Below are 13,055 nucleotides of genomic sequence, written 5' to 3'. Positions count from 1 at the left end.
AAAGCTCTAGCCTCCGTTTGGGAGCACTTAAAAAAAGTGCTTATAACACTTATTACTTAAAATAAGCACTTCTACCAAAAACAAAAGCAAAAACAAAACAAAAAAAACAAAAAACAAAAAATGAGGTTTGGCTTGTATAGCAAACACTTGTTAGTGCTTTTTCAAAATCACTTTTTTTATAACTATTTAAGTGAATTTTGAGAAGCAATCTAAGATAACTTTTTGACCACTAATAAGTGGCACTGTTCATAGGCGGGGTCAATTTTGTAAATATAAGAAAATTAAGTAGCTATTTTATAATTAAAAAAATACATTAGATGATATTTATATGCTATTTTATTATGTATTATAATATATTAATTATTAATAAAACATTGTTCAATTCTAAAATGAAGAAGAAGAACCATCTATTAGTTTAAATTAAACTTAAAATTAAAAATAATAATTTAATTAATAATATTATTTTAACATAAAATTAATATGATAATCATATGTTGTAAATATGAATTAAGAAAAATATTATAGTTAATAATAAATATTATATTTTTTATTTAAAAAATATTTAAATATTAATTAAAAATAACAATTAACATAATTATAATTAAAAATTAATCATATATTATTTTATTATGCATTACAACCTATTAATTATTAATAAAATATAATTAAATTTTGGAATGAATAAAAATAATCATTTATAAATTTAAATTAAGATTAAATATACTAAAAATTTTAATTTAGTTATTAATACTATTTTTAACATAACTTAATGCAAAAATCATATTTTATAAATATACATTAATAACAAGGTTATTGTAAATTAACAAATAATATTATATTATTTTAGTTAATAGAAAATATTAGATTTTAATTATAAATAATTAAAATAATTATTAATGAAATTGTTAATTAAATATTAGTATTTGTAATTTAAAATATGTTTTAAAATAATCATATAGTACCCAATAACAAAAGTAAGTACCCAACATAAGTACCACTTATTTTAAACACAGCCAAACACCACTTCTAACTTTCAACATTTTTCCAATTTAGCACTTATTATCAAAACTTACTAAATTCAGAACTTTTTTTTTTCTAAAAAGCACTTCTACGTAAGTGGTTTTAAACAATCCCTTAGTATTCAGTCCATTTGTACGACCGTACCAGGAAATGTTAATTGACAACACACGTCAACAAAACAAAGGATGGGTGCTTAAAATGTCATATCAAAAACTACTAAAAAAATATTACAAATCAAACGACTCTTACAATAAGGCTTGTAAGCCACTTTTCTATCACCTTGGCCCATATCCATAACAATGCTCCATATAAGGGCTATGATGTGGCACAGGAAAGGCATCAGACCAGTTAGGTTGTTATAAGGGAGCAAAAAATATCACACAATAATACATTTGGTTCAATTAAACACCCTTCACCCACCCACCCCAACCAAGAAACACGAACACAAAATCTCAGGGCCCTCCTTTTTCCACAAAATTCGTTTTAAAAAGTGATGTAGAACAAGAAGCAAGAGCTTGGGAATATCTTTGATGGAGAATACTTATGAAGAATTGGATCAAGGATTGTCGTGTTCAGTTAGTAGTTTATTATGTGTGCTTAGTATTAATTAGTATAGGTTTATGCGTATTTGGGGGTTGTTTGTAATATTTGTGTAGTGTAGGGTTTTTTTTGTAATCCATATTATTTTAGGTACATATTCACAAAGGCTTTCTTATAAATAGTGTGTGAAACATGGTTTTAAATAACGGCCGTTACGTAGCGTAACGGCCGATACGTAACGGAAATCGGAAGCCCCGAAACCGATACGGGCCGATAATGCGGTTCGGAAAAAATTCACGGCCGTAACGGCCGTTACGGAGGCGTAACGGCACGTAACGGCCGATTCTCCAACGTTACACTTCGTAACGTCCGTTACGGACCGTTACATGGCCGACAGTCGCAGATTCGCTGAAGGATTTCTGCTGCAGGCAGCAGGCAGCAGCGCTGCTTTCCCCCTCCCCAGTCCCCACACTCATCTGCCATTCAAAGGGTAAAATGGAAAGTTACAAACTGACCTTGAAAATTTGTTGGCGCCTGGCGGAAGCAATAAGAAGGCTTCGAAGCCTGAGAGTGAGCACACCGAGGCTACCGAGCAGATCTACTCATCTTGCAGTTCCAGCAACTTGGCGAGTCACCAGCGACGGCGAAAGGTCTGCAGCAGCTCCGCCAGTCGTCGCAGTCGGCACCTTCCTCCGCCAGTCGTCGCAGTCGCCACCAGCCAGCCTCTCGTTTTAAGCTTCGGAGGCTCGGAGCTTGGCGTCATCTCTGCTTTGTGCTTCGCAGTTCGCAGCCTTCGCTCCTTCGAGCTCCTTCGAGTTCCCTCGAATCCCTCCCCTCTCTCGCTCTGAGTCGACTACCAGGCCCAGCGTATGAGACACTCTAACTCTTAACACTCAACACCCACAGCACTTTTCATTATGTTTTTTTTTTTTTTAAATTATATGTTGTTGTTCACAGCACTTTCATTCTGTTTTTTTTTTTTAATTATATTTTGTTGTTCCCACAGCACTTTTCATTATGTTTTTTTTTTTTTTAAATTATATTTTGTTGTTCCCACAGCACTTTTCATTCTGTTTTTTTTTTAAATTATATTTTGTTGTAAATAGGTTTGTTAAATTGAATTAAAAAAAAAAAGTAATTTAATAGAGTAAAAATTAGAAATCATTAATAATTATGTAAAATAAAATTTTCTTAATTTATAAATATTTTAATTGTATTATATTTTTTGAAAGATAATTATGAAAATTAATTCCATGACATAGCAAGCAATTATTAATAGTATATAATTAATATTTTTTAAGGTTAGTAAATAATTAATATTTACCAATAATAATTGAAGCCTTTTTTATAATAATATTTGAATATCAATAATCCACTACTGCATTCACCATCTAAACAAAGCATTAAAATAATGTATGTACACAAGACATCCATGTGATGGCATTTTATATTATCTAGGCTTAATTGAGCTATATTTTTCACCATTCTTAAAGAATTCTAAGGAATACTCTGCAGAATTATTATAATATTTAGTCTTAGGATTTGCCAAATTCTAAGGAATACTCTGCACAATTATTATAATATTTAGTCTTAGGATTTGCCAAACTTATAGAAATAAAATTAATTCATGGCACCAATTGGCTAACATGCTATTTATGTCAGCTGGACAAAGTGGTTATTTTGATAAAGAAGATATCATATTCACTCCCATCTATTGAAAAAATATTGAATAATGTTCATATTATAAAATAAAAAAAAATTAAATAACATCTGTCACCCATTTTATGTTACATGTGTATCTACTTGCCATTTCTTGAGTAGGGTGACCCTGTTTATTAATATTTTTTAAGTTTTAATACATCATTTTGACCTTAAATTTAAAATTAGGTAAAATAAATGTTTACATCTATTTTTTGTTTTTAGTTATCAAATAAAGTAAAATTTGATAACTTAATAATAAAAAAATTAACCTAATAGTTAATACATTAATAAATCTGATTTTTACTAATTACTACTGGAATTTATAGAAAAATTTAATTTTAATCCATATACTGAGAAAATGCTTAAAAAATTAAATAGTCAATTTGTAATGTATGGATCTCTATTTGTGATGCTATGATGTATATGAAAGTAGAGCAAAAATCTTTTTCACCTGTTAATTTCTTATAGTTATAAATGAAAATAAATCAAGCTATGAAAAATAATAAAAATATCTTTTTAAAGATAAAGAAATATATTTTTTTTGTAATAAAATATCTAATATTTTATAATTTTGTTTATTTAAATATAAAAATAATAAACATTACTTATTATTTTTAATCAAATATTATACTTTATTTTTACGTAATAAGTATTTAAAATTAGGACTATTTAGTACTTATTATTTAATATTTACTAAATTACTAATTATATTATTCCTGTCATTGTAGAAAGGTTGTAACTTTGTATTTTCTTTATATTTTGTGTAGAGATCATCAAATTAAGTCTATCAATATGTCACGTGATAGAGGAAATGAAAACTTACCTAGTAAGGATATTGGATGGCATTTTGGTACTGCGGTAGACGGTAATAGACATGTTATTATGTGTAAATTATGTGGGAAGATAATCAAAGGGGGCATTACACGCTTGAAACAACACTTGGCACATAAAAAGGGTCAAGTAGCTGGATGCTCAAATGTGACTACACAAGTAAGAGAACAAATGATGAAACATCTACAATAGTATGCTGAGAAGAAAAGAGATAAACAAAAAAGGCAAGAAGAAGCAAAAGCCCAAATTAGAGGAGATTTTGAGAATTTGAGCGATGAAGAAGACTTGGAAGAAGAAAGTATGAGATTTGCTCGACAAGAAAGCATGCGATTACAACAACACTGGGAAGAAAGACAAAGATTTCGAGCAAGAACAACTGGAAGAGGTAATATTTATGAAGAGGGAGGTGGCTCTGGCAGTGGTGCTACCAGTGGTTTCAATAGAGCAGGAGCTCGATCTTATAGTGGTCGAGAAGCTGGAGGTAGTGGACGACAATGGATCAATCCTGATGCCCCTGAAGCTAGACTAAAGGCAATGGATCCTATTTTAGAAAGAAGCAAGAGTGCGAAACAACCAAACTCAACACAAAGTTACTGAAAGGTTTAAGAAGTAAATTAGGAAAAGCGGTTGGAAAATTCCTAATTTATAATCGGATTCCAGCGAATGTAGCTGACTCTCCATTTATGCAACCTATGCTTGATATTGCTGCAGAGGTTGGAAAGGGGGTGAAGGGTCCATCACCCTATGAGATATCTGAAATTTATTTGGAGCAAGAGTATCAAGAAATGAAAAATATATAGCTTCTTTTGCTGGAATTTGGAAGGAAAGAGGTGTAACACTTATGTGTGATGGTTGGTCAGGACCAACTAGAAAACACATTATAAACTTTTTAGTTTATTGCGATAGAGGCACCGTGTTTCACAAATCAGTTGATGCCTCTGATGTGCCAAGCAGAACAGCTGAATATTATTTCAGGTAATTTTCTAATTTTAATTGTATATGCAAATAGTATTATGGACTTGCATGTTTTTAATTAAATAGTAGTAATTATTGAATCTATAATTTCATTTCAGATTAATGGATGAGGTGGTTGAAGAAATTGGAGAGGAGAATGTTGTTCAAGTAGTGACTGATAATGAAGCTGCAATGAAAGCAGGAGGAAAATTATTGATGCAGAAGAGGCCCAATCTCTATTGGACAGCATGTGCAGCTCATTGCATAGACCTTATTCTTGAAGATATTGGTAAGAAAAGTAACGTGAAGAAGGTCTTAGAAGATGCAAGAACAATAACCTCATTTATTTACAACCACACATGGACAGTGAATTTCATGAAGAAATTCACAAATAATAGAGAGTTACTTCGCCCTGCCATCACTCGATTTGTCACAAATTTCATTGCTTTGGAGACTATTGTCAGGCATAAACAAGCACTAAGGGAAATGTTTACATCTGATGCTTGGAAAAACTCAAGATTTGGAATGGCAAAATCAGGCCCAGCATATGATTCGAAGAAAATTATCTTAGGCAAAGAGTTTTGGCAAAAGGCCTCTGATATAATTAAAGTGCAAGAACCCTTGGTGAAAGTTCTTAATTGGTTGATGGTGATGAAAAACCAACCATGGGCTTCATATACGAGGCAATTGATAGGGCGAAGTTGGCCATTCAAAAAGATTGCCGGTTTTACAAAGATTATTGGAAAATTATTGACAACCGGTGGAGTTTTCAGTTGCACCAAGATTTGCACGCTGCTGGTAAGTGTAAATCAAATACAATTTCTTATTATTTTAACTTTTAAATTATGCATAGTTGCATTAGAAAACTATTGATTAATATGTTTCTAAATTTAATTGTAGGGTATTTTTTGAACCCACAATTTCTTTATGGTGCCCCACCCTCTCCTGAAGTTGCTAGAGAAGTCATGGATGGAGTTAAAAAAGTGATAACCAAGTTGGTACCCGATATAGATACTCAAATTCGGGCTATTAATCAAGTAAGTATTGGTTCCATTAAATTGAATAATGAATTGTTCTAGTATTCTGTAATACTTTTAAGAATAATTATTAATACATCTAATTAATTAATTTTATTTCACAATCATCCTTTTTTAGTTGTTGCTATATCGAGATAGGCAAGAGACTTTTGGAACCCCATTGGCTCAAAGGGCAGTGAAACAAACAAATCCTGGTAAATATGACTATATAGCTAAATAATGGAAAATTACTCTATTTTCTCTCTTTGTGTTCAAATTTGACTTTTGAAATACGCTATACTAATATAAAACTCTTTTTAATTATTAATGCAGCTGAATGGTGGATTCATTATGGCTTGTGTGCTCCTGAACTCCAAAGAATAGCAATTAGAGTTCTTAGCCAGACCACATCAGCTTCGAACTGTGAGCGTAATTGGAGCACCTTTAGCCTCATCCATACGAAAACAAGAAATAGATTAAAGTACATGAGACTACAAAAACTTGTTTTCGTACATTACAACATGAGGTTAAAGTTAAGACGTACAATGAGAAGAAGCCAACGAGAAATTGAAGAGGGTTTCAATCCTATCAATTTGGACTACATTTTCGAAGAAGATGATCCTTTAAGTCAATGGTTAGAGGAGAGAGAGACACCACTACTCGACGGTCAGGACAATTCAAATTGGTTAAATGAAGAGGTTGGTGGTACTACAGAAGGAGGTGATCAACCACCAATAAACGCGCATGATGATTCAAGTTCAAGCCCTGAACGTACACAAAGTGATGACAATCTTGGTTTGAGCCCACCAAGTGATGATGATGGTAATAGTGGTGCTGGAGCTGGGGTTGGGGGGGGTGGCAGTGGTGGTGGTGGAGGCGGCGGTGTAGAATATAATTATGGATATGATACAGGGACATCATTTGGAAGGGATATATATCCTTCTGATCCTTATGGACTACATGACATACCTGAAAATTATGACTTGGGTATTCCTCCAAGGAACCAATCTTCACAACCCAGGAGAAGGAGTGCTCGTGGTGACCCTAACGATTCTACTGAAGATTCATATGGTGTGGTTCGTAGTTTTGGCGACTTTGGTTTAGATGGTTCATCATCACAATCATATGGATCTCATCCAGCATATCCACATTATGCATCTCGTGACTCACATTTTTATCCCAGTGGATCAGGAATCTCAGGATCTAGTGAGTCTTCTTCTACACACTACCCAGAGCCAGCCCCTACCCCAACTTATAGACATTATTCAGGAGAATTTTCATCACCAGTACATTTTCAAGAGCAACAACAAAATGACGTAAACTTAGGTTCATTCAACTATGTATTTCCACAAGGATGGGGAGATAATTTCCTATCCCAATCCCAAGATACAGATGCAAATTATGAAGACCCTCCACGTCATTCTTTTTGGTGGTGACATGTGTTATGTTACAAATTTGTAATATTGTATTCATGTATTTTCAACTATTTATTGATATTTGATATTAATCACTTTTTAAATTCATGTATGTGTAATGTGTATATTGAGTATTAAGTCTATTGAGTATTGATTCATTTTTAGTAACTTTATGACTTTAATTAATTGATTCTTACATTTCTACATCTTTTTACTCATTAAAGTAATGTAAACTATAAAAAAAATATGTTTTTTTTTGTAAACAGCGCACTAAAATTAATATAAAAATCATAATGCCTATTAAAAAGCATTTGTAGGTTGAAAAAAAGCCTTCAAAATTCATTAAAAATCATGTATTAATGGATTTCATGCTTATTTTTTAATTTTGGCATGGTTGTGCATGCGTGAAAAAAATTCACGACCGTTACGCCCGCTTCCCGTTACGTAACACCCGCGTCTCCCGCGACCCGCGACACCCGCGACCGTTTCGCGACGTTACCCGCGACCGCGATTTCGAACCATGGTGTGAAAGCCATGTTGTAGACAGTTATTGTTGAATTTCAATTGGAATTGAACTTGAGTTCGCCCTTGTATCTCTACTTGCCTCCCTTCCTCTTCCTTCCTCTCCTCAATTTTTTCTAATCTCTCCTATGGCTGCAGAACCTTGATGCTGCCCCTGCATCATTTGGCATCTAAGCCCAACCACGATCTCCATTCTTCCATTTCAATCCACCCACACTCCCCCACTCTTCACCTCTTCTCTCCTTCCCCTCTCTTCATCTCCTTCTCTTCTTCTCTGCGCTGTTTCTAATTCTTTGTCTTTCCCTCAGTTCTTCTTATTCTCCTAATGTTCTGCTCTCCAATTACTGCCTTTTTTACTTACAGCAGCTTTCTCCCTTCTTAATTCTTCTTCTTTTCTTCTCAGTTTCTCTCTCAATTCTTTTTTCTGTTTTCTTATTTCTTCCTCTGCAGATCTCTTCCCTTCTCTCTTATTCTTCCTTTTTCTTGCTCTTCTACTCTCTCTATTTCTCTTCTTTCATTCTTACTCTGACTTGAATTCCTGGTTCCCTGCTCTGAAGGTTTCAGTACTCAAAAAAACGAACACCGAAAAACCAGTTCTGAAGAAATTAAAAATTCCAGTCATGTCTCCATTTCCAAACACCACCTTCCAGACTCCTCCTTGCAACACCACCCATCCCATTGAAAACAGAACCCCCTGAAACCCATTGCCTCAAGTTTTCATTGCCATACGACCACTTGAGGAACCCCCACGCGCTGTCCAAACATCTCCAGCAGTCTGCTCTTTGAAAACCCTAACCTCCTGCGCTTTTTTCATCACACCACCAACACCATTGAACTTGTAACCCCCTGATCTCCCCCCAATTCAAGTTTCATCATCGGGAGTCTGCCAGCGATTCACGCACCCCACATGCCAGGGACCTGGGAGTGGGACTCTGTCCGAGTATTATCCAGCTTTCAGAATCGCAAGAAATTGATTTCAGCCACAAGAATTTGGTTTCTCCTGATTTTGACTTGCAGCAATGATATCTTGGTTCCAGGCTTGATATTGTGCAAGTAAGCACAATAAATTGTCACAAGAAGCAAGAAATTGTCACTGCCAACACTGAATATCAGGTTTTGTTGCTGCATTTTGTGAATTTTTTAAGAGAAAAATTGTTTCATTTCAGTACGACACTCAGGATTAAAGGTGACTTGAAGATAGATAATGAGAATTGTGGCCAAATAGTGTAAAGGACTTCTGGTGATACATAGTTGCAGTGGTATATGTTCAAATCCAACAATTCACTATTCCAAAAGCCCATTTTCTTTCAAAGGCAAGAGCCCATCATTTCAGTCTTAGATGCCCCCCGTCGAAGGCAAGGCAGATCTTTGGACATTCAAAGAAGAGTTTGAATATGGTGACAAACTGTTGGACAAAGGAATGCCATTTATCATACCTTGGGCACAATTTCAAGCTTTTCTACACCTTTCTCAAGTGTGGAGAAAAAGTTCGCAAAATCATCATTGATGGACAATGTCCTATGAACATGGTTTCTAAAAATGGAGTCACTCATATCATATGCAACTTCATCCAGACCCACACCCAGAACCTTATGAGATGTCTTGGACTGTTAACACTACCTCACATGTTTATGAAAGATGTTTGGTTCCCATACAAATATGTGCTTATTTTGAAAATGTTTGGTGTGGTATTATACCTATGAAGACCGGCCTAGTATTCCTTCGTTCTCCTTGATTGGATGTTTTAGGTGCAACTCAAGGACTGAGAAAACACATGTCGAAGATCATTTTGAAGCCCGCTCTACCAATCAACCAAGACAAGGAATCAGGCACAATTACTCAACTTGAAGACACTACAAGGAAGGAAATGAATGTGTTTGAAGATATCCAAATCTTTCAGACAAACCAATTCTAGAGTTTGTCATTCATGATATGTTCATTGATGCTAACACTCAATTCAAGTCTATAATGCTGCCAATGGAAGTAGTTCCTTGTTTCACTCAAACACAGGCTTTCAAAGAATCCATGTTTGCTTCCTGCCTCTAATCCTCCAACATTTCAAAATTAGAGGTCGAATCTTTTCTAACTGGGGGAGAGTTGATGTAGGACAAGAAGCACGAGCTTGGAAAGACCCTTGTTGGAGAATACTTTAGAAGACTTGGATCGAGGATTGTTGGGTTTAGTCAATAGTTTATTATGAGTGTTTAATATTAATTAGTACAGGAATATGTGCATTTGGGGATTGTTTGTAATGTTTATGCAATGCATGGGTTTGTTGGAATTCATGTTGTATTAGGGATATTCGTGTAATTTCATGTGCAGAGGCTTTCATATAAATAGTGTGTGAAAGCCATGTTGTAGACAGTTATTGTTCAATTTGAATTGGAATTGAACGTAGGTTTCCCCTTGTATCTCCTCTATCCTCCCTTCCCCTTCCTCTCCTCAATTTCTTTTGATCTCTCCCATGGCTCCAGAATCTTAAGGCTGCCCTGCATCAAAAAGTTATAAAAAAAAAAATACTTCTGAACAATAAAGAACTGATGAAGGAAGAAGTTAGAAATAAGTGCCTACGCAATCACCTAGGGCCCATGAAGCACAAAAGACAATATGATAAAAGCAAGAAAAAATTGTGAAACCCAATGTGCATTGCAAAGAAAGGAAATGAAGACAGATGGGAAGGAAAGAGAGGAAGATATCAATAAACAGCCCTAATTTTATAACACTTTGACTAAAACTGCTTAGTAGTTTGAGGAAGGTAGAACTACATGCCCTCATAAGGAAAGACCTTCTTCCTCTTAAAGTAGCCATCTCCCACATACAAAACCCTGGACACCCAGTAACTAATTAAAAAAGATGTCACAAATATAATTCCAAAAATAACCAGTAGGCCTAAAAAGTAACTGTAATAATAGTCGTCAGCCACCCAAAAGATGTCAAAAACTACTCAAATAAGAATGTTATTTTCCTATCTATAAAACTTAAGTGTTGAAGGAGTACTTAGCATATTTTAAAAGAGTACATCTTTAATTGTCGACTGGATAATCTACAATGCTGTATAAACTATGACAGGAAGTGCCTAAAGAAGCATTTTTGAACAAGTTGTCCTAATTTGCTTTAATTTTCTTTCTCTTCTATTTTTAGTCTTAGCCTTGAAAGACTCGTCCTCTTTAGTTTGTGTTCTCTCTTGATAAAATTATTTTGTTATCTAAAAGAAAGGTTCATGTATTCACACTTCAGTGTATGAAACAAAGCTCAATCAAGTAATTATCAAAATTGTTGACCCAATTAAATATGCGTAAAAAAGGTAAGCAAAGGATAAACAGCAGCAAAATAGAGAAACAAATAAATAAAAATAGATATAAGAAATAACGTAATGCTCACAATGGCTTTTAAGAGAGATCGATCATTATCAGTGACAAATGTAACAGCATATCCTTCTCTACCAGCTCTTGCTGTACGACCTACTCGATGAACATAGCTGCACAACAGTAGGTCCCAAAAAAGGTTAATAATCAGGGTGTGAACATTTGCATCTGTGAAACTCTACTTTCATGATATAAATGTTATTTTAAAGTGGAACATCACTAAACAAAAAGGAAGAAAATAGGCATATGCACATCAACAAAAGCATACACCTATTAAATACCCATAGGGTAACTATTAAAACATTACCCAACAAAATAATAACAGTATTGAAAAATAACCAACACCTACCTAGTAATATCACGAGGGCATGCATAATTTATAACAGTTTGGACCCCAATTATGTCAAGTCCCTAGAAAAGGAAACCAATTAAGTTTCATTAATACTCATCTTATTATCACACATTCCACACACACTTCACACAAAGAACCCATAAGCATGATAAGCACCCCATTCCAAGTTTTGGGGGAGAAAACAAAACTAGGAACGAAAAAAAAAATGCAGCAAGAAAGAAAACATTTTGAAAGGCCAAAAGATTAATATCATATATGCTTATAAAAATTATTATAAAAAACTAGCAGATAGTTTGTGGGAAAAAAAAAAAGTTGACAACAACATTTCATTTATCTTTCAAAAAAGAGACAAGAACCATAGTTCCAGTTTTTACAGGGGTTTAGTGAGGGAGTAGAGGCTTGAAACTTGCAAAATAAATGCCGAAATGTGAGTGTGCCAACAAGCAAAATATCAAAAGAATAAGTTAAAGATCTTCTCACACGAGCAGCAACATCAGTTGCAATCAAAAACTCCACCTGCTGCTTCCTGAATAGTTCCAAAGCCTGTGCAGACATCCATTGGCGAGATTTACAAACCACGCAAAATAGGAACAGAGGGCAAAACAAACACCAATAATCTCAAATATTTTAATACCAGATCCTAGGGAAATAATTTGGCAAATGGGATTAGAGAAGAACCATATTCAATAAAATGAAATTTATAAAATTCAAGAGACTCACATCAAGACGCTGAACTTGAGTAAGATTTCCATGAAGCTCAGAAGCTTTAAAGCCAGCTAATCCAAATAAAATCTTCAATCTATGTGCAGCCTGTTTTGTTCCACTGCAAATATAAAACCAGTCAGCTGAGACTACAAAGACAAAATCAGTAGAAGACGAGAAAGACTATATAATTCACAGTAATTTGATCAGAATCAACCACCAATAAAAGTAGTTATCAGAAGGCCCAACGAAGCTGTTTTCCCTTCTCTTCTTTTATGATCAGCATCAGAATGGTGTCTATTTGAGATGAGGCTCTAGGCAGACAAGAAATTTAAGATGTGACGAAAATGTATATTGATTTCATGTTGGTGACAACCCCCTACCCGGGGCACCAAATAAATCATGCATACTCTAAAGATGAGGAAAGTCAGGGGGAAAGAAGAGAAGAAGAATGACTTTTAATTGGAACAGTCTTTCACTTATAACACCCCATTTCGATATATCATGATTTATTACCTCCTAATAACCATCAACTCACTGATGCAGATGGCAAATTTATTTTTTTGTCATTGTATTTCTGTTTATTTATTTAGGGATGTCTTAAATATATTTTACATTCCAGGGTTAAATTTTTTAA

General features: G+C 34.2%; 1 protein-coding gene across 1 annotated transcript in view; it reads right to left on the bottom strand.

The window, feature by feature from the left end:
* LOC131160360 (DEAD-box ATP-dependent RNA helicase 28-like) overlaps nucleotides 1-13,055 on the bottom strand; it is a 50,156-nt gene that overhangs the window by 26,167 nt on the left and 10,934 nt on the right. The window contains exons 10-13 of the mRNA XM_058115982.1: nucleotides 12,437-12,539; nucleotides 12,197-12,259; nucleotides 11,714-11,775; nucleotides 11,381-11,477 (exon numbers count right to left, since the gene is read on the bottom strand). Coding sequence (XP_057971965.1) covers nucleotides 11,381-11,477; nucleotides 11,714-11,775; nucleotides 12,197-12,259; nucleotides 12,437-12,539 — 325 coding nt within the window. The remainder of the gene's footprint in view (nucleotides 1-11,380; nucleotides 11,478-11,713; nucleotides 11,776-12,196; nucleotides 12,260-12,436; nucleotides 12,540-13,055) is intronic.

This window comes from Malania oleifera, chromosome 7 (genome assembly GCF_029873635.1).
Source record: "Malania oleifera isolate guangnan ecotype guangnan chromosome 7, ASM2987363v1, whole genome shotgun sequence".
In the NCBI taxonomy this organism is placed as follows: domain Eukaryota; kingdom Viridiplantae; phylum Streptophyta; class Magnoliopsida; order Santalales; family Ximeniaceae; genus Malania; species Malania oleifera.
This window is presented reverse-complemented; position numbering and strand designations above follow the sequence as displayed.